This window comes from Haliotis rubra, unplaced genomic scaffold, assembly GCF_003918875.1.
Source record: "Haliotis rubra isolate DU_JTF1 unplaced genomic scaffold, ASM391887v1 Scf293, whole genome shotgun sequence".
NCBI classification, from domain to species: Eukaryota; Metazoa; Mollusca; class Gastropoda; order Lepetellida; family Haliotidae; genus Haliotis; species Haliotis rubra.
Window position 1 is genome coordinate 564,837 of NW_025766961.1, and position 20,889 is coordinate 585,725.

The window sequence follows — 20,889 nt, forward strand, 5'->3', positions numbered from 1 at the left end:
GCATGACTCCAGCATACAGGTATCTGGATTAAGTAACTTAGGGTATACTGAACAGCGCCACCAGCAACACCTACAACACACCAACACATGGCTGCAACCTCCACAACTCTACCTGTGTTACAGTATGACCACCACTCCAGCATACAGGTATCTGGGTAGTTAACTTAGGGTATACTGAACAGCCACCACAACACCTACAACACACCAACACATGGCTGCAACCTCCACAACTCTACCTGTGTTACAGCATGACCACAACTCCAGCATACAGGTATCTGGAGTAGTTAACTTAGGGTATACTGAACAGTGCCACCAGCAACACCTACAACACACCAACACATGGCTGCAACCTCCACAACTCTACCTGTGTTACAGCATGACCACCACTCCAGCATACAGGTATCTGGAGTAGTTAACTTAGGGTATACTGAACAGCCACCACCACCACCTACAACACACACCAACACATGGCTGCAACCTCCACAGCTCTACCTGTGTTTACAGCATGACCACAACTCCAGCATACAGGTATCTGGAGTAGTTAACTTAGGGTATACTGAACAGTGCCACCAGCAACACCTACAACACACCAACACATGGCTGCAACCTCCACAACTCTACCTGTGTTACAGCATGACCACCACTCCAGCATACAGGTATCTGGAGTAGTTAACTTAGGGTATACTGAACAGCCACCAGCAGCACACCTACAACACACCAACACATGGCTGCAACCTCCACAACTCTACCTGTGTTACAGCATGACCACCACTCCAGCATACAGGTATCTGGAGTAGTTAACTTAGGGTATACTGAACAGTGCCACCAGCAGCACACCTACAACACACCAACACATGGCTGCAACCTCCACAACTCTACCTGTGTTACAGCATGACTCCAGCATACAGGTATCTGGAGTAGTTAACTTAGGGTACACTGAACAGCACCACCTACAACACCTACAACACACCAACACACGGCTGCAACCTCCACAACTCTACCTGTGTTACAGCATGACCACCACTCCAGCATACAGGTATCTGGAGTAGTTAACTTAGGGTATACTGAACAGCACCACCTGCAACGCCTACAACACACCAACACATGGCTGCAACCTCCACAACTCTACTTGTGTTACAGCATGACTCCAGCATACAGGTATCTGGAGTAGTTAACTTAGGGTATACTGAACAGTGCCACCAGCAACACCTACAACACACCAACACATGGCTGCAACCTCCACAACTCTACCTGTGTTACAGCATGACCACCACTCCAGCATACAGGTATCTGGAGTAGTTAACTTAGGGTATACTGAACAGCACCACCTGCAACGCCTACAACACACCAACACATGGCTGCAACCTCCACAACTCTACCTGTGTTACAGCATGACCACCACTCCAGCATACAGGTATGTGGAGTAGTTAACTTAGGGTATACTGAACAGCACCACCTGCAACGCCTACAACACACCAACACATGGCTGCAACCTCCACAACTCTACCTGTGTTACAGCATGACCACCACTCCAGCATACAGGTATCTGGAGTAGTTAACTTAGGGTATACTGAACAGCGCCACCAGCAACACCTACAACACACCAACACATGGCTGCAACCTCCACAACTCTACCTGTGTTACAGCATGACCACCACTCCAGCATACAGGTATCTGGGTAGTTAACTTAGGGTATACTGAACAGCACCACCAGCAACACCTACAACACACCAACACATGGCTGCAACCTCCACAACTCTACCTGTGTTACAGCATGACCACCACTCCAGCATACAGGTATCTGGAGTAGTTAACTTAGGGTATACTGAACAGCGCCACCAGCAACACCTACAACACACCAACACATGGCTGCAACCTCCACAACTCTACCTGTGTTACAGCATGACCACAACTCCAGGATACAGGTATCTGGAGTAGTTAACTTAGGGTATACTGAACAGCGCCACCAGCAACACCTACAACACACCAACACATGGCTGCAACCTCCACAACTCTACCTGTGTTTACAGCATGACCACCACTCCAGCATACAGGTATCTGGAGTAGTTAACTTAGGGTATACTGAACAGCCCACCAGCAACACCTACAACACACAACACATGGCTGCAACCTCCACAACTCTACCTGTGTTACAGTATGACCACCACTCCAGCATACAGGGTATCTGGAGTAGTTAACTTAGGGTATACTGAACAGCCCACCAGCAACACCTACAACACACCAACACATGGCTGCAACCTCCACAACTCTACCTGTGTTACAGCATGACCACCACTCCAGCATACAGGTATCTGGAGTAGTTAACTTAGGGTATACTGAACAGCCACCAGCAACACCTACAACACACCAACACATGGCTGCAACCTCCACAACTCTACCTGTGTTACAGCATGACCACCACTCCAGCATACAGGTATCTGGAGTAGTTAACTTAGGGTATACTGAACAGTGCCACCAGCAACACCTACAACACACCAACACATGGCTGCAACCTCCACAACTCTACCTGTGTTACAGCATGACTCCTCCAGCATACAGGTATCTGGAGTAGTTAACTAGGGTACACTGAACAGCACCACCTACAACACCTACAACACACCAACACATGGCTGCAACCTCCACAACTCTACCTGTGTTACAGCATGACCACCACTCCAGCATACAGGTATCTGGAGTAGTTAACTTAGGGTATACTGAACAGCACCACCTGCAACACCTACAACACACCAACACATGGCTGCAACCTCCACAACTCTACCTGTGTTACAGCATGACTCCAGCATACAGGTATCTGGAGTAGTTAACTTAGGGTATACTGAACAGTGCCACCAGCAACACCTACAACACACCAACACATGGCTGCAACCTCCACAACTCTACCTGTGTTACAGCATGACCACCACTCCAGCATACAGGTATCTGGGTAGTTAACTTAGGGTATACTGAACAGCACCACCTGCAACGCCTACAACACACCAACACATGGCTGCAACCTCCACAACTCTACCTGTGTTACAGCATGACCACCACTCCAGCATACAGGTATCTGGAGTAGTTAACTTAGGGTATACTGAACAGCACCACCTGCAACACCTACAACACACCAACACATGGCTGCAACCTCCACAACTCTACCTGTGTTACAGCATGACCACCACTCCAGCATACAGGTATCTGGAGTAGTTAACTTAGGGTATACTGAACAGCGCCACCAGCAACACCTACAACACACCAACACATGGCTGCAACCTCCACAACTCTACCTGTGTTACAGCATGACCACCACTCCAGCATACAGGTATCTGGAGTAGTTAACTTAGGGTATACTGAACAGCACCACCAGCAACACCTACAACACACCAACACATGGCTGCAACCTCCACAACTCTACCTGTGTTACAGCATGACCACCACTCCAGCATACAGGTATCTGGAGTAGTTAACTTAGGGTATACTGAACAGCCACCAGCAACACCTACAACACACCAACACATGGCTGCAACCTCCACAACTCTACCTGTGTTACAGCATGACCACAACTCCAGGATACAGGTATCTGGAGTAGTTAACTTAGGGTATACTGAACAGCCACCAGCAACACCTACAACACACCAACACATGGCTGCAACCTCCACAACTCTACCTGTGTTACAGCATGACCACAACTCCAGGATACAGGTATCTGGAGTAGTTAACTTAGGGTATACTGAACAGCACCACCAGCAACACCTACAACACACCAACACATGGCTGCAACCTCCACAACTCTACCTGTGTTACAGTATGACCACCACTCCAGCATACAGGTATCTGGAGTAGTTAACTTAGGGTATACTGAACAGCCAGCCCACCTACAACACACCAACACATGGCTGCAACCTCCACAACTCTACCTGTGTTACAGCATGACCACCACTCCAGCATACAGGTATCTGGGTAGTTAACTTAGGGTACACTGAACAGCCCACCAGCAACAACTACAACACACCAACACATGGCTGCAACCTCCACAACTCTACCTGTGTTACAGCATGACCACCACTCCAGCATACAGGTATCTGGAGTAGTTAACTTAGGGTATACTGAACAGCGCCACCTACAACACAACACACCAACACATGGCTGCAACCTCCACAACTCTACCTGTGTTACAGCATGACCACCACTCCAGCATACAGGTATCTGGGTAGTTAACTTAGGGTATACTGAACAGTGCCACCAGCAACACCTACAACACACCAACACATGGCTGCAACCTCCACAACTCTACCTGTGTTACAGCATGACCACCACTCCAGCATACAGGTATCTGGAGTAGTTAACTTAGGGTATACTGAACAGCACCACCTGCAACGCCTACAACACACCAACACATGGCTGCAACCTCCACAACTCTACCTGTGTTACAGCATGACCACCACTCCAGCATACAGGTATGTGGAGTAGTTAACTTAGGGTATACTGAACAGCACCACCTGCAACACCTACAACACACCAACACATGGCTGCAACCTCCACAACTCTACCTGTGTTACAGCATGACCACCACTCCAGCATACAGGTATCTGGAGTAGTTAACTTAGGGTATACTGAACAGCCACCAGCAACACCTACAACACACCAACACATGGCTGCAACCTCCACAACTCTACCTGTGTTACAGCATGACCACCACTCCAGCATACAGGTATCTGGAGTAGTTAACTAGGGTATGCTGAACAGCACCACCAGCAACACCTACAACACACCAACACATGGCTGCAACCTCCACAACTCTACCTGTGTTACAGCATGACCACCACTCCAGCATACAGGTATCTGGAGTAGTTAACTTAGGGTATACTGAACAGCCCACCAGCAACACCTACAACACACCAACACATGGCTGCAACCTCCACAACTCTACCTGTGTTACAGCATGACCACAACTCCAGGATACAGGTATCTGGAGTAGTTAACTTAGGGTATACTGAACAGCGCCACCAGCAACACCTACAACACACCAACACATGGCTGCAACCTCCACAACTCTACCTGTGTTACAGCATGACCACAACTCCAGGATACAGGTATCTGGAGTAGTTAACTTAGGGTATACTGAACAGCGCCACCAGCAACACCTACAACACACCAACACATGGCTGCAACCTCCACAACTCTACCTGTGTTACAGTATGACCACCACTCCAGCATACAGGTATCTGGAGTAGTTAACTTAGGGTATACTGAACAGCGCCACCTACAACACACCAACACATGGCTGCAACCTCCACAACTCTACCTGTGTTACAGCATGACCACCACTCCAGCATACAGGTATCTGGAGTAGTTAACTTAGGGTACACTGAACAGCCACCAGCAACAACTACAACACACCAACACATGGCTGCAACCTCCACAACTCTACCTGTGTTACAGCATGACCACCACTCCAGCATACAGGTATCTGGAGTAGTTAACTTAGGGTATACTGAACAGCGCCACCAGCAACACCTACAACACACCAACACATGGCTGCAACCTCCACAACTCTACCTGTGTTACAGCATGACCACCACTCCAGCATACAGGTATCTGGAGTAGTTAACTTAGGGTATACTGAACAGCCACCTACAACACACCACCACACATGGCTGCAACCTCCACAACTCTACCTGTGTTACAGCATGACCACCACTCCAGCATACAGGTATCTGGAGTAGTTAACTTAGGGTATACTGAACAGCCACCAGCAACACCTACAACACACCAACACATGGCTGCAACCTCCACAACTCTACCTGTGTGACAGCATGACCACCACTCCAGCATACAGGTATCTGGGTAGTTAACTTAGGGTATACTGAACAGCACCACCAGCAACACCTACAACACACCAACACATGGCTGCAACCTCCACAACTCTACCTGTGTTACAGCATGACCACCACTCCAGCATACAGGTATCTGGAGTAGTTAACTTAGGGTATACTGAACAGCCACCACCAGCACCACCTACAACACACAACACATGGCTGCAACCTCCACAACTCTACCTGTGTTACAGCATGACCACAACTCCAGGATACAGGTATCTGGAGTAGTTAACTTAGGGTATACTGAACAGCCACCAGCAACACCTACAACACACCAACACATGGCTGCAACCTCCACAACTCTACCTGTGTTACAGCATGACCACAACTCCAGGATACAGGTATCTGGAGTAGTTAACTTAGGGTATACTGAACAGCGCCACCAGCAACACCTACAACACACCAACACATGGCTGCAACCTCCACAACTCTACCTGTGTTACAGTATGACCACCACTCCAGCATACAGGTATCTGGAGTAGTTAACTTAGGGTATACTGAACAGCCACCTACAACACACCAACACATGGCTGCAACCTCCACAACTCTACCTGTGTTACAGCATGACCACCACTCAAGCATACAGGGTATCTGGAGTAGTTAACTTAGGGTACACTGAACAGCCACCAGCAACAACTACAACACACCAACACATGGCTGCAACCTCCACAACTCTACCTGTGTTACAGCATGACCACCACTCCAGCATACAGGTATCTGGAGTAGTTAACTTAGGGTATACTGAACAGCGCCACCAGCAACACCTACAACACACCAACACATGGCTGCAACCTCCACAACTCTACCTGTGTTACAGCATGACCACCACTCCAGCATACAGGTATCTGGAGTAGTTAACTTAGGGTATACTGAACAGCGCCACCAGCAACACCTACAACACACCAACACATGGCTGCAACCTCCACAACTCTACCTGTGTTACAGTATGACCACCACTCCAGCATACAGGTATCTGGAGTAGTTAACTTAGGGTATACTGAACAGCGCCACCTACAACACACCAACACATGGCTGCAACCTCCACAACTCTACCTGTGTTACAGCATGACCACCACTCCAGCATACAGGTATCTGGAGTAGTTAACTTAGGGTATACTGAACAGCGCCACCTGCAACACCTACAACACACCAACACATGGCTGCAACCTCCACAACTCTACCTGTGTTACAGCATGACTCCAGCATACAGGTATCTGGAGTAGTTAACTTAGGGTATACTGAACAGCGCCACCTGCAACGCCTACAACACACCAACACATGGCTGCAACCTCCACAACTCTACCTGTGTTACAGCATGACTCCAGCATACAGGTATCTGGAGTAGTTAACTTAGGGTATACTGAACAGTGCCACCAGCAACACCTACAACACACCAACACATGGCTGCAACCTCCACAACTCTACCTGTGTTACAGCATGACCACCACTCCAGCATACAGGTATCTGGAGTAGTTAACTTAGGGTATACTGAACAGCACCACCTGCAACGCCTACAACACACCAACACATGGCTGCAACCTCCACAACTCTACCTGTGTTACAGCATGACTCCAGCATACAGGTATCTGGAGTAGTTAACTTAGGGTATACTGAACAGCGCCACCTACAACACACCAACACACGGCTGCAACCTCCACAACTCTACCTGTGTTACAGCATGACCACAACTCCAGCATATAGGTATCTGGAGTAGTTAACTTAGGGTATACTGAACAAGGCCTTCCCTGACAACAACTCACAACACAGTTGTGAGGGCAGGGAGATAAAGATTTAAACATACGTAATGCCTAGCATGAATAAGACAACAAAAAGTAGAAAATCATCTGGTTCACAAGTGAGCTTTGCATGTAACAAATGACTCAATATATTGTAGATTTTCAGGCAAAATATGACAAGTATGTTTGGGCAAGTATTAACTGTACACATATCATAAATACTTTACTGACCTTGGTTGGCTCGATGACGAGGGCCGAGCAACAGAATGCAAGGAAGAGAGACAACAGCCACTTGAGTGACACCTCCGACCCAAACTGGTTGCCATACAGCAGGACGATGATGATGGAGACAGAGCTGATGAGGAGACTGAGGACGTATGCCACATACACGCACCACGATGGCAGCATACACGTAGCTTCTGACTCCATGGTGTGGTTGGTGGAGGAGTAGTAGTTCCCTTCACAGAAAAATTGTTACAGATAAGGAAACACGTCATAGTTTGAGACACAAGCCTTACAGACACAGTCAAAATATTCATGCTGGACTTCTTTAGTTCGTTTTCCTATCTTAAATACTGGTTGAGAATGCAGTCAGTCACATTACCATAGACTAGGAAACAAGTGATAGTTAGAGACACAAGTCTTTCAGACAAGTAATAGTTACATACTCAATTCATAAACACTAATCATTGTCACAGACTAAGAAACACGATACAGTTACAGACACAGCCATGATGTGTCAGAAATATTGTCAAGACATTTTCTCCAGGAAGTTTCCACAGTACTACAGATGACACTTACTCTTCCAGATGGCAGACATGTTGCTTTTGGACTTCTCCGACATGATGCTAGGCTGCTTCATAAACGAGATCTCCTTCAAGCTGCTTCCAGCGCTGTATGCTCGGCCATACGAGTCTCGCTTCTTGAGGATACTGGATGTGGTGCTGGCCTTCCTGGAGGGAGAGCAAGACACAACCGATGAATGCACAAAACAGATGTTACTTGGTGCAACTTCCACAGAAGAGTAATCAGTAACCTCGTCAGCCTGCATGACCATCACCGGGTCAACATTACTTTGTGTTAGCTGATGACCAATAGTAATCATATTGCTTCTTAACTATAGCCACAGACGTTTATAACATTGATGTCAACAAGTTTTACATGACTAGGCAATAAACATCTAATTAATGTGTTTTAGTTAATATTAACACTTGGTTGTTAGGATCTCCTGTGTAAAGGAAACATCCTGCAAAGCATAATGCTTCCAGATGAATACCTTAATCTCGAACCGAGGCAGAAAACTTTTTCAGTTCAGCAAATGAGCAAATATTTTCATTTATCATCCTGACCTTTCAGGGAGTTCCTTCTTTGGATCATCTTTCGTGTTGGTCTGTTTCCCAGACGCCAGTGGTTGACCCTTGACCTGAACATTTTGCTTGGTGGCCTTAGTCTCCTTCCCTCCCTCGTCGTCTGTGGATATGTCGTCCAGATTGAAGGATGTTTTCCTGAAGACAAACATCATTTGTCAGTAAAATTGATAAGATCACTGAAAGTGTTAACCATGAGATTGTGTGAGATACAGATAAACCCACTGAACTAATTCTCCCCTGACCTCCATCAGATTACATAACATCATGATCTGTTCAGAAACCATGTTGGCACATTGTTTGATATCAGTATTCATCTAGTGTAAAAATATGTATACCTTGATTTTTTTCGATGGTTGAGATCTCAAAAATCAAATACTACTGAACACTAACAACAGCAGTTACAGAAATGACACCTACTCCCAAATTACAAGGAAATTTCATGCATCCAGAGTTATGCTCCCCTGATGACCCTCACCTTGCCCTCCTGAGTTTGGGATCTTCTCTGGGGTTGAACCTAGGCTGTGCAGTGGCCCCTGCAGCGCGGGCTGGGGTCTTCGTGAAGGTTTTCTTCCCGGCTGACTTCCCTCCCTTTGCATCCTCCAGACCCTCCGTAGCCCACTCTTCATCGGAGCAGAACAGGTCGTCTCCCCCCCCTCGTTTGTTGTCTTGCCGTTGCTGTCAGTGTACATCACAGGTTAAACTGGCATTTCTTATTCTTATCAAATGTATTGTCTACAGACTTCTTCACTGGAGGTGTGAAAACAAGGGATTTAATTTATAAGTATATATGATAATTACAAATGGAAATTATTTCTAACTTTGCTTCTATAGAAATATTATCATGAATGTGGTGGTTCACTGTTAAAATAATTATGTTTATGGAACATGTGAAACTGTTTTCTTCCTGCTGAATGTGTCAACTAATTTCAGTCACGGAGAAGAAGACTAATCTATATTCCCTGCCATGTTGGCAAGCTTACAATTGTAAACCAACGGCAAGGTCATCAATATCCCCACAATTGTAAATATTTGTCATGAGTAAATATATGAAATGTGTTGCTACTGAAAATAAGTTTCCTAAAATGGATAAGTTTGGCATTAAAACAAACCCTAGACTCAGTTGACGTTGTTGCCTTTTACGAAAAAAACCCGCAAAGGGTCATAACTAAGTACAATATTAATTCTGTATGTGTTTTCATAACTTTATACTTTTTAATTTCTTGATTAGTTTAAAACATATGTGTCAAATTTATATTTCATCCACAGACAACGGAAATTAATGGGTAAGGATGAGGATGTTAGTTTTCTGACCCTTTCTTTGCAGTGGCCATCTTAGCCCTCTTCTTCTTCTTCTGTTCCTCCTCCTGAGTGAGATCCTGGTGCAGCTGGTCCAGCTTCTTGTCCCACTCCTCGTCACTGTCCTGGGCCGCTGACTGTAACATGGGGCAGAGGAGGAAGTGGTACAGCAACTTCAGACATTATACAGCAGATGGCAGCCACATCAGCAATAGGGCCAGTAACTAGGTCACGGCACTTCACGAGCCCTTAGTACTTCTGGTGACAAACAACTATTCATACCTTTTCGAATGGTCTCATGGTTGTCAGTGGACAGTAAGGAACCAAGAATCCATGCAGGAATAACAAATTTCCGATCTATCCATCCCCAAATTTGCCAATTATTACAACTGTCAACAGCTGTGACAGCCAAGCATGGTTGTACACTTGGTCTGGTCTAGTGAAGTCATACTTGGCGGTCGCGCAATTTGGAACCAGAACTGGTTCTTGAATATATACGCCTGTCACCAGAAATCTAGTATCGGAAGTAAGCTGGGCCCCATCTCACATTTCGCAAGTTGGCACGAGCAAAGAGCCACGAACCAGCTTAGGACCAGAAGTAGCACCCCAGCGAGACTTACAGGCCCTACGGGCAAGTAAAGTATGCCCACTGCCAATGTGCTGGTATGGTTTTGTGTTGTGTATAGGGAGTCCTTTGAGAACATAGTTTGAGAGAGCCCATTGCATATATGAAGCAAGCAAGCCAAACTTCACACACTCAACGTCAAATAGGACACAATAACTATGAGTGTAAGTGTCAGTATTTTCTCTATGGATTCTGCCGTGAGACACTCTGCAATAAAATGCACATTGACCTACTTTTTACTATATTTGGACAATCAGATTAAATTGCAAATATCTTAGAAAATCTTATCTCATAGAAAGTTACATATTCTGAACACTTTCCCACAGACATCCTGAAGTGCTGACAGTTCAATGACATGGCTTCCCATGTTGGATACCTTTACTATACATGGCTCCTTAGAACAAGCCCCTGAGGAAGACATTACATACTAAATGTATGAAATACCATTCCCATGCAGGATTTATTTAAAAACATATTTTAACTCTATTGTAAGCTCTATACAGCACCTGTGTCATTACTGTAGACCAACCTTGGCTGACTTTGGTTTTCCCCTACTTGTAGATGTAGATGCAGAAGTTGAGGTAGCTGTCTTCTTGACTTCTCCCCGTGTTGTCCCTGCTGTTGATGCCCGGTCCTCCTTCCACGATGGAGTCTTTTCATCTGCCCAGTTGAGGATATTGAGGGGATCCCACATCCGTGAGATGGACATGTTGGACTGGAGAGGAACAAGACATATGTACCCAATATGATACAGGTTATCTTCTCAGGGAGTAAATGTCCAGTTCCACCCTTGACAAACTAGACTGGAACTATGGAGACATATTTTGACTGGATAAAAAAGTCTCTGCACAATCCAATCAAATTGACATTTTATTCACATGTTGTCTGGTCTGTCAATTGTTGTCAATTACAGGATTTGAAGAGCATGTGACCCATTATTAAACTGGGCATCAACCAATTTTTTTAAATCTTTCCATGACTTTAATCAAGGCCTTTAAGTGATCTGATGCACTCTCAGAATATGACCCGTTTTACTGAAATAAAGATCTTGATTATCTATCAGATAGTCTTGATGAGAAGCCACCATTTTGTTTGTCCTATAAGCCACTGTTGGTGCTAGAAAAGTCCAGCCCAGTTTGGCTGGGGTGGACAGTGGACTTATACAGTCACTTTACTCCCTTGCCTCAAAAAGATGACACATTACAGCAGAAAAAGTCAGCCCAGTTCAAAGACTCCTGACTCTTAAGATGGACACAAGTCTGAGTTGGCGAGTCGAGTTCTAATTGTTGCTGATTCAATGTATCTAGACACACAACACACCATGCCTGCAGCTCATTCCAACTATATACTTCAGAGTACTATACTTTCATGATGAGTGAGTATCACAGACACCAGTTTGATGTTCTTACTTAAGCATAGGTCAACAGCTGGTGAATAGAGAGGGTACATTGTATTTCATCATACGCACAAACGTTTTAACCACTAGTCTACCTGCCCTTGGAACCTTTAGAAGCACAAAATAGGTGAAGTCAACATAGATTTGGATTTAGAATTCTGCCACTTGTTTTACGAAATCAGTTGATACAATACGTTCCTCACCTTCCCGGTGCCGGGCGGCTTGCTAGGCTCATGCCCACTCAGAATGCTCCCCTCCTCGCTGAGCGCCACATGCATGTTGAATTCAGTCTGTGTCCGCTTCAAGCTGGTAGTCTGGAATCAGTTACATTGTTCATGAGGTAAGCTGGTTGTCATATGTAACTTGTAGTCTAGTACACCCATTCCTACTTACAACATACTCACCTGACTCTTACAACATGCTCACTTAAAACATACTAAACTCCATATTTATGGATTTTAAAATTATTTTTCAAGTGTTCAATGTCGAGAAACAAGGTTTCTAGTGTAAGACTCAACATGTAATGGTAATTTAGTGTTGTTTACATAAAATATGTCATACTCTTGGATTTAGTGTGGCTTGTCTATTAATGCAAAATCTACAGATAAAGCTCCTTTTCCCTTTTTGTGTAGTAAGCCATTTAGCTCAAGCTTGCCCTGTACACAAACATTGTTAGGTAGATCAGAGAAAGACAGTGATGATTACCGGTATTGGTCCAGTTGTGCTTTCTCCGCAGTAGTAGGAGTCAAAGTCATTGAAGTCCATCTCTTCCTCATCTGGGATCTCAATCTCAGTATCCTCAATGTCCATCAGTGAGATTTTCTGAAGAAACATTTCAAACAGTAATTACAAAGACAGGTAGACCCTTCTTTATCACTTTCTTGCTAAGAATCGGCAATATTAACAGAAAGCCTCATCATAATGTAATTTTCTGAATAAAATTGATATTTTATACTTATCCTGACCCATGCTCTTTTGCTTGTCTTCTTCTTCTTGCGAACACAGTGGAACACTTGTATCTCCCAATTGAAGCTCCCCTCAATATAAAATCACTAATTAGTACTCACCAAGAGTTATCTCCATCCCACTCCTTTGTGCGGGAACAAGGGCGCCACCTCCCGCCACATGCCTCACTCTCTCCTTATATAGCGAGCCCAACACTTGAATTTTCAGGGAAATCCAAAGTGTTATGTGGGGAGGATGGGAGGGCTTACCTCATGAGTCAGGATAAGTATAAAATATCAATTTTATTCAGAAAATTACATATTTTTCCTTATCCTGACTCATGCTCTTTTGCTTGTAGAATCCTACGGATACGGAGGTGGGAATACAGAATACTTTGGATTTAGATAATTAGTGATTTGATAACTGTAATAACTGTAATAACTGTAATAACCCCTATGGGAACTTCATAAAGGCACTGAATTGATAAATTCCTGCTGTTAGACTTATCAGCTGCCATATATGGGTTACTACAATATATATTATAATAAACATAAATAAAGTATTTACAACATGAATACTATGCTTAAGACTAAGATAGTCTTAAGCTTGATAATATAATAGCATAAACTTCATAGAGTTGTTAGCTAATGATATTATTATGATATAATAAACATAGTACTGAGCTTAAGATTGTGATTGAACTTAAGCTAAAATATATAATAGCATAAACTTCATGGAGTTATTAGCTATATAGTACTGTTGTGAAATAAGCAGTAAAAATCTCGTAAGATTGACTTATCTTCTCCGAGGGACTGTCAACTGCTGAGCGAGGACCATGGGACCGAAATGGTGAATGCCTGAGACGTCCTCGGTGGTGATATCTCTCAGATAGTGGTTGGCAAACACCATATCAGATCTCCAGAAGCAGCCCTCCATGATGGTATTCAAAGAGCAATTGCCGTGTAGAGCAAGTGTTGAAGCTAGCGCTCTAATTTCATGGGGATTAGATGCTCTTGGAGGGTCGAGTCCTGCAGCCTTGTAGGCACGTAGTATGACAGTCCTGATCCATATCGAGATAGTTGTACGTGAGACTTCAGTCTGTGTAGCTGTCGATAGAGGGATGAATAATCGTTGAGTTTATGTCGCCTCGGATTGGAACGTCGTAGATATATTTTCAGTGCTCTGACTGGGCATAATGATAGATCCAGTGTATCATGAGGTCCGAGAATTGACGAGAGAGCTGGGACGTGGAATAATCTGTCTGGTTGACCTGGCAACTGGTTCTTGGCGATGAAATCCCAGCGTAGTCCTATATGCACGATGTTATGATTGTCATCAAAGCGTGTTCTCTCGTAATCTAGTGCGTGAATCTCTGACATCCTGGCTGCTGTTGCTAGGGATAACAGGAACAAAGTTTTCTCTGTCAGAAATTCGAATGATGTTGATTCCAGTGGTTCATATGCCTCACTTGTGAGGTGTTGGAGCACTATATTTTGATCCCATGCTGGAGCGCGAAACCTCTGTTTCTGATCCTCAATCGGAATGCACGCGTAGTAAGGCGAGTAACTCTGGGGTCTTCGTCAGCTTGACAACCGTTCTCATAGTTATGACAGAGCTTAAAGCTGCGAGATATGTTGATAATGTTGAGCCTTTTAGACGTTTAGTCTGACGTAGGTAACATAAGTAGTCAGCCACTTGTGGATGTGTAGCATTTCTAGCTGTAAATCCTTTCTTTGCAGCATAATTTTCAAAACTGTGCCACTTGTCATCATTACAAGCCACGAGTGGAGTTACGTAAGGCAAAGCGTGACTGCTTTTCGCGCTCTGGCTGAATAACCTCTCTTGTTTAGACATGCCTTAATACAGTCCATACATGAAGTTGGAATGCTTCTGGCTCCGATGCGCTTGTTTGGTGTGAGGATGTATTAGTAGATTCAAGCTTTGGAAGTTGTAGTATTGGTTTCCGATTTCTTGAATAAGAGTTGGAAACCACGCTCTCGCTGGCCAGTAGGGCTGACCAAAATCATTTGAGGCTCGAGTTTGCTTGATTTTCTGTCACACCTGTGGGATTAACGCTGGCGGTGGGGCACGCGACGCATTGAGTCCTTCCCACGATATGCTTAGTGCGTCCGCTGCCCATGCTAGTGGGTCTGGGACTGGTGATACACGAATGTTGTCAGCTGATTGTTGAAGCGAAAGTGGCAAATAGGTCTATAAGTGGAGCTCCTATTTTCTTGATAATTTGTGCGAATATCTCTGTATGGAGCATCCATTCTGTCGGCGATGGTAGGTGTGGCCGAGAGAGAGCGTCTGCTATTACATTTTTTGCTCCTGGAATGTGACATGCTCTGACATGTATGTTGAGATTGTCGATTAGATCGAACAATTGAAAACATAGAGTCAATAGGTTCGGGGACCTGGTTGAGCCTTGTTTGTTCACATAAAACGCCACTGTTGAATTATCTGTGTTAATCATCAATTTGGCATTCTTTAGTAAGTTGCTCCAATGATGTATCGCGTTTACTACTGCTTGCATTTCTAGCAAGTTTATGTGTAGTTTGCTCTCTTGTTGGCTCCATAACCCTGATGCCGTCCCTGTTGGCGGTGGATTGCTCCCAACCTTGGAGCGTACGCGTCTACATAGAGATGTGTTTTCAATTCGGCTCTATTAAACAGATTCCATCGCAAACATTCGATCTCTTGGTCCACCATAGTAGGTGAGGTTTGACGTGATTCGGTAGACTGAATGGTTGAGGTGTCGCCGAGATGAGAGTTGATGAGGACCTGTAACGGACGTAACTGTAGTCTGCCTCTGACTGTCATGTCTTGAGCTGACGTGAGTAGACCCAACAGGCTCTGCCATTGTCGTAGTGGTAGCGGAGAGAGTAAGGCTTGAGGGATTATCTGTTGGATCTTGATCCATCGTACCTCCGGTACGACGATACGATTCTGCGCCGTGAGAAATCGAATGCCTAGAAATTGCAGATCGTGCATGGGTTCTAGGTCCGACTTGAGTAGATTTACTAACCATCCTAGCTGCGTTAGTAGCTTGATGATAAAGTTTAACTGTAGTCTGATACGCTGTGAATCTGGATCCACTTGTATCCCGTCGTCGAGGTAGAATGCACTGCGTAGTTCTTGACGATGTAGGTAAGAGACGATAGGTTTCGTCACTCTTGTGAATAACCAGGGGGCCGATGAGATTCCGAAAGGTAGTACTTTCCATTGGTAATGCAGCCCGTCTAGTGTAAACCAAAGGTATTTCCTGGAGCCGGGATGTATTGGGATGTGTAGATATGCGTCTTGCAGATCTATGCTGGCCATGTAGTCTCTGGGACGAATTAAGTGCCGTAGTTGTGGTAAGTGTATCATGCGAAATGCTGGCGGTTTGTGTAGATAGTCTCTGTTGAACGTGCTCATATTGTAGATGAGACGAAACTTTTCTTTGGAATTTTTCTTGGGCACTAGGAAAACTGGGGAGTAGAAGCCTGGTTCGATGTTTACTTGGTCCAGTACTTCTACGGCCTGCTTGGTTAGGAGCATTGATACCGCTTCTCTTAACTTTGGTAGTTGTAGAGCCTGGAAGTCGAACCTCGGAGGGATGACTGTCAGCGGAGGCGTGGCCTGTAGTTGTATGCGATATCCGTGCTGTAAGATGTTGGAGACATATGGATCCTCTAGGAATCCCCAGTTTTCCCAGTGCAGTTGAAGGCGTCCACCCACTTGTGATGGTTGTACTGGAACGGCTGGGGGTGGAAGACTCCAGTCGTTCCGAACCTGTCCTTCATCGTTTATAATTGCGGGAGCCTCTGGATGACCTGCCTCTTCCCGATGCTCCTCTGTAATGGCCGTATGGGCGGCGAAAAGACTCTTTCGCTCCTCTTACACTGGCCATCTTCCTGTCCCGTGCTCTCTGTAGACCGGAGAACTTCGATTTGCCTTTGAGTACCTCTGCGAAGTTTGTCTGATGACACTTGCTAGCGTATCCATATACTTTATCATGAGTACCTCTCTTGAGTCTTTAGAGACTTCTTTAGAGACTTTGTCTATGTTACCATCGAAGATGGACGGTGAAGACCACGGTTCTGTGTAGAGTGGTGCGGTGAAGTGATCACCCCAATTACAGGAGGCGAGGAGACCTTGACGATGAGCCATAGTAGTAGCTGCGGATAGTGCTGTTAAGTGATCCGTAAGGAACTGCTGGTCCTTCTTCTGCATGAGGAGGGCCGAGTAAATCATTCTATCATCCTCAGATGTAGAGTCTCTGAACTTCGTGAGGAGAGTTTCGTTGACTGTTCTTGATCTGTTCAGACCAAAAAACATCCTCCTTGATATGGTTTCCATCTGGTCTAGCTTGCGGTCATCTATTCTGTAAGTCTTGGACTTGGCATCGCTGATCATCTTATAGTTATCATCGATATCTTGTGCCTTGTAAAAAGGGTCCATGTTGTGACCTGCAAACTTGTTAGCGTTGAAATGCGGCACATGAGGTGTCTGTGATTTCGTGGCTTTACTAAAGGCTGTATCCAGATTAGCTGGCACCACTGCTATCGGGTCAATCGGGGGTAAGGTGATTGTGTCAGCATCGTCTTCCTTCATAAGATATGTGTGGGCTGAGTTCTCGTTCTTAGACGGGGAGGAAAGTTCCAGACTATTCACCATCCAATATCTTATTTCTGCGTCGGAAAATACGATACCATCTTCATCTTCAGACATCGGGTCACAGATAATGTGTTGATGCTCCTCCGATAGTGACTGAGGTGGAGTCCTTGATGATCTGTACGTGGATCGACGAGGTGATCGATGAGGTGATCGATAAGGAGATCGGCGAGTAGAATGATGTGGTGAACGGACTGACGAGTGGCGTCTATAAGGTGACCTTCGTGAAGACTTCCTTGGCGAACGCTGGTAGCTTCGCGAAGCTCTCGGTGACTCTCTTAATGATCTTCTAGATGAGGATGACTTGGAGCCACTTAACCTTCGTGAAGGCCTTCGTGAAGGTTGAGAGTCTGAGTCGAAATCATGGGATGAGAGGATCTTGCTTCGCGAAACGTCCTCTCTCATCAAGGTCCGACGTAGGTGATACAGACATCCTCCGTGAAGCCTTCCGTGACTGCTTAGGATCGGGGTCCTTCGTGCAGGCTGGCTGGGTCGCCCTTCGCGGAGGCTTAGAGACGGGCTGGGTCGCCCTTCGTGGAGGCGCGTTAGCGGGCTGGGTTGCCCTACACGGAGACATGCAAACGGGCTGGGTCGCCCTACACGGGTATGGTATGGGGTGGCTGGGTGAGCGATCTTCCCGATGGCTCTAAAGGCCTCCGAAGACCGTAGCGATCTTCCATCATCTTCATGATGTGGTTCATCAGGTTGTCTGGGACGGTCTGCGCTGAAGTAGTTGCTGCCTTCTCTATGATGGTAGCGACGGGACCCTCAGGACGATTCTCTGACATCAGTGTAGGTGCCTCAGCCTGCGTGCTAATCTGCGCTGATGTTATAGTTGCCGACACTGGCCGCTTCTTCCGCCGTCATTCTTCCGCCGTACAGGCCCAACTCTGCAACGGGAACAATCTCGGCTGAGAAAGTACTGCTGGACTTCGATGATTTCCCCTGCGACGTGGATGTAGCCCTGGGGGTGCGGAGTCTGCGTTGTGACGACGTGGAAGCCCTCCTAGTCTTTGGCTGCGACGACGGGATGTGGAATGCAGGTCGCTTCTTGGAGGTAGCGGACTGCGTCCCACGCCTCTCCTCCGAGGGTAACTCTAGCGGAACACCAGACGGGAGGGGGTCGTCCGACAACAGTTGACAGGGTAAGGGCTGTGGTGTATTAGCCATGGCTAAAATTCGTTTACGTGACCTATCTGCTGCGCGTCTCAAGACGCAGAATAAATATTTATCAAAGGCAGAATTGGATAAATTAATACAATAATTGCAACGTGAAACGGTAGAGCATGGCGTAGTACAACTAGGGCATATTAAATGCGGGTCAGCAGCAGAAAAACGTAATTTACAAATAGTGCAGATTTTCATCAACGCAATCTATCTGAACAAACACGGAGTCCCCATGATTAAAACAGTAGAAACACGAATAAATATCAATGCATTATGTTGAAGGATACTAGCTACACCTCTATAGAAGTCTATGAGAGGTAAATAACTAAGAATAAACAAAGGATATAATGTGTAGGGAGACACAGGCGCTCTCACATCCTGCTCACTGGGCGAAGAAGGAGAGAGTGAGGCATGTGGCGGGAGGTGGCGCCCTCGTTCCCACGCAAAGGAGTGGGATAGAGATAACTCTTGGTGAGTACTAATTAGTGATTTTACATTGAAGGGAGCTTCAATTGGGAGATACAAGTGTTCCACTGTGTTCGCAAGAAGAAGAAGACAAGCAAAAGAGCATGAGTCAGGATAAGGAAAAATAATGATATTACTTCTATAAGTAAGAAAGTCTTGGTCATGTATTAAATTGGTCATGTATTAGAGGGTCTGTAGGGCTGGTGGGATTGGTCTTACAACTGTACCATATTTTGCATCTAAATTTCATTTGAGTTCATGTTTATGACAAGCACTGGTACTGGTGACATTTTTCTGAACTAGAAAGCTGCAATTCTTGTGTCAGTCATTAAGCAGAAGTCAAACAGTGAAACCAGTCCCAGCGACTTACTTTTGATCTGCTTGATTTAAACAGGAACACCAACAGTATGGCTACTGGGAGCACTACGACATTGGACACAAGGCCAATGACCACTTCTTCCCATGAGAAGGAATAGTCTGCTTTGGCATCACTGGTTGTCTTGATGATCCCATACCAGATAGCATTGACCATCATGAAGAACAAGATGACAGTCACACAGCAGGAAGCGCGCTGGACGCGGGTGAAGCGACTATGGTCGTAGCGATCCATCACAGACATCCATAGATGTCTGTCAGCAAAACCGTGTGAAGCCGCCATTTTGAAGGTATTGGAGAATGTTTGAATTGCCAGCTCATTGGCTGCTGGAATCTCCTTCTTGAGAAGTCCTGGTTCCATCTCAACTGATAGCCATGCGTTTGCCACAAAGTAATATGTCCTGCCGTGACCAAGAGTGCCATCACTGAGGTCCCTGACGACAACATGGCTGAGGTACCAGGAGGGGGACAACCCTGTATTGTCATGCCAGATGAGGATTTTCTTCAGATCACCCAGCCTGGTGTCATAGGCTATGAGAAACTTGTCGGTACAGTTGCGCTGGAAGGCAGCCAGTTTGGTCAGATGTCTCATCTCCCCTTTCCCATCTTCACCATACAGCTTAATGCCGATGTGTGCAGTTGTGCCTGAAAACACAAAATATTTTAAAGTCATAATGCATTTTTCATAAACAATAACTGGAAAATCTAGTACTGGAATTTTGGGCACAAGGTTACAGCTGTACTTTCCACCTGACAATAACCCCCTTGCCATCAGTCTGGAGCTAAGTACAATTACAGCAGTATTACAGAAACCTGACATGATCAAAGTCTGGTTCAAATATATCAGCTTTACAGTATATATAGAATTATTCTGGGACTTGGTTGGAGGGTTACATGGTACCCATACCCCTCCAGGCAGGGAACCTATTTGATGAATCCAACCCAGTCAACAGCATCCGGGTTGGATGGCAAATGTACC

The 20,889-nt window shown here is 45.5% G+C and overlaps 1 protein-coding gene across 1 annotated transcript in view; it reads right to left on the reverse strand.

Annotated features, from left to right (window-relative positions):
* Positions 1-20,889, reverse strand: part of LOC124282131 (polycystin-1-like) — a 65,917-nt gene that overhangs the window by 23,290 nt on the left and 21,738 nt on the right. The window contains 10 exon segments of the mRNA XM_046718105.1: positions 7,844-8,070; positions 8,414-8,565; positions 8,962-9,117; positions 9,458-9,648; positions 9,651-9,657; positions 10,294-10,415; positions 11,433-11,618; positions 12,503-12,613; positions 13,005-13,121; positions 19,906-20,555. Coding sequence (XP_046574061.1) covers positions 7,844-8,070; positions 8,414-8,565; positions 8,962-9,117; positions 9,458-9,648; positions 9,651-9,657; positions 10,294-10,415; positions 11,433-11,618; positions 12,503-12,613; positions 13,005-13,121; positions 19,906-20,555 — 1,919 coding nt within the window.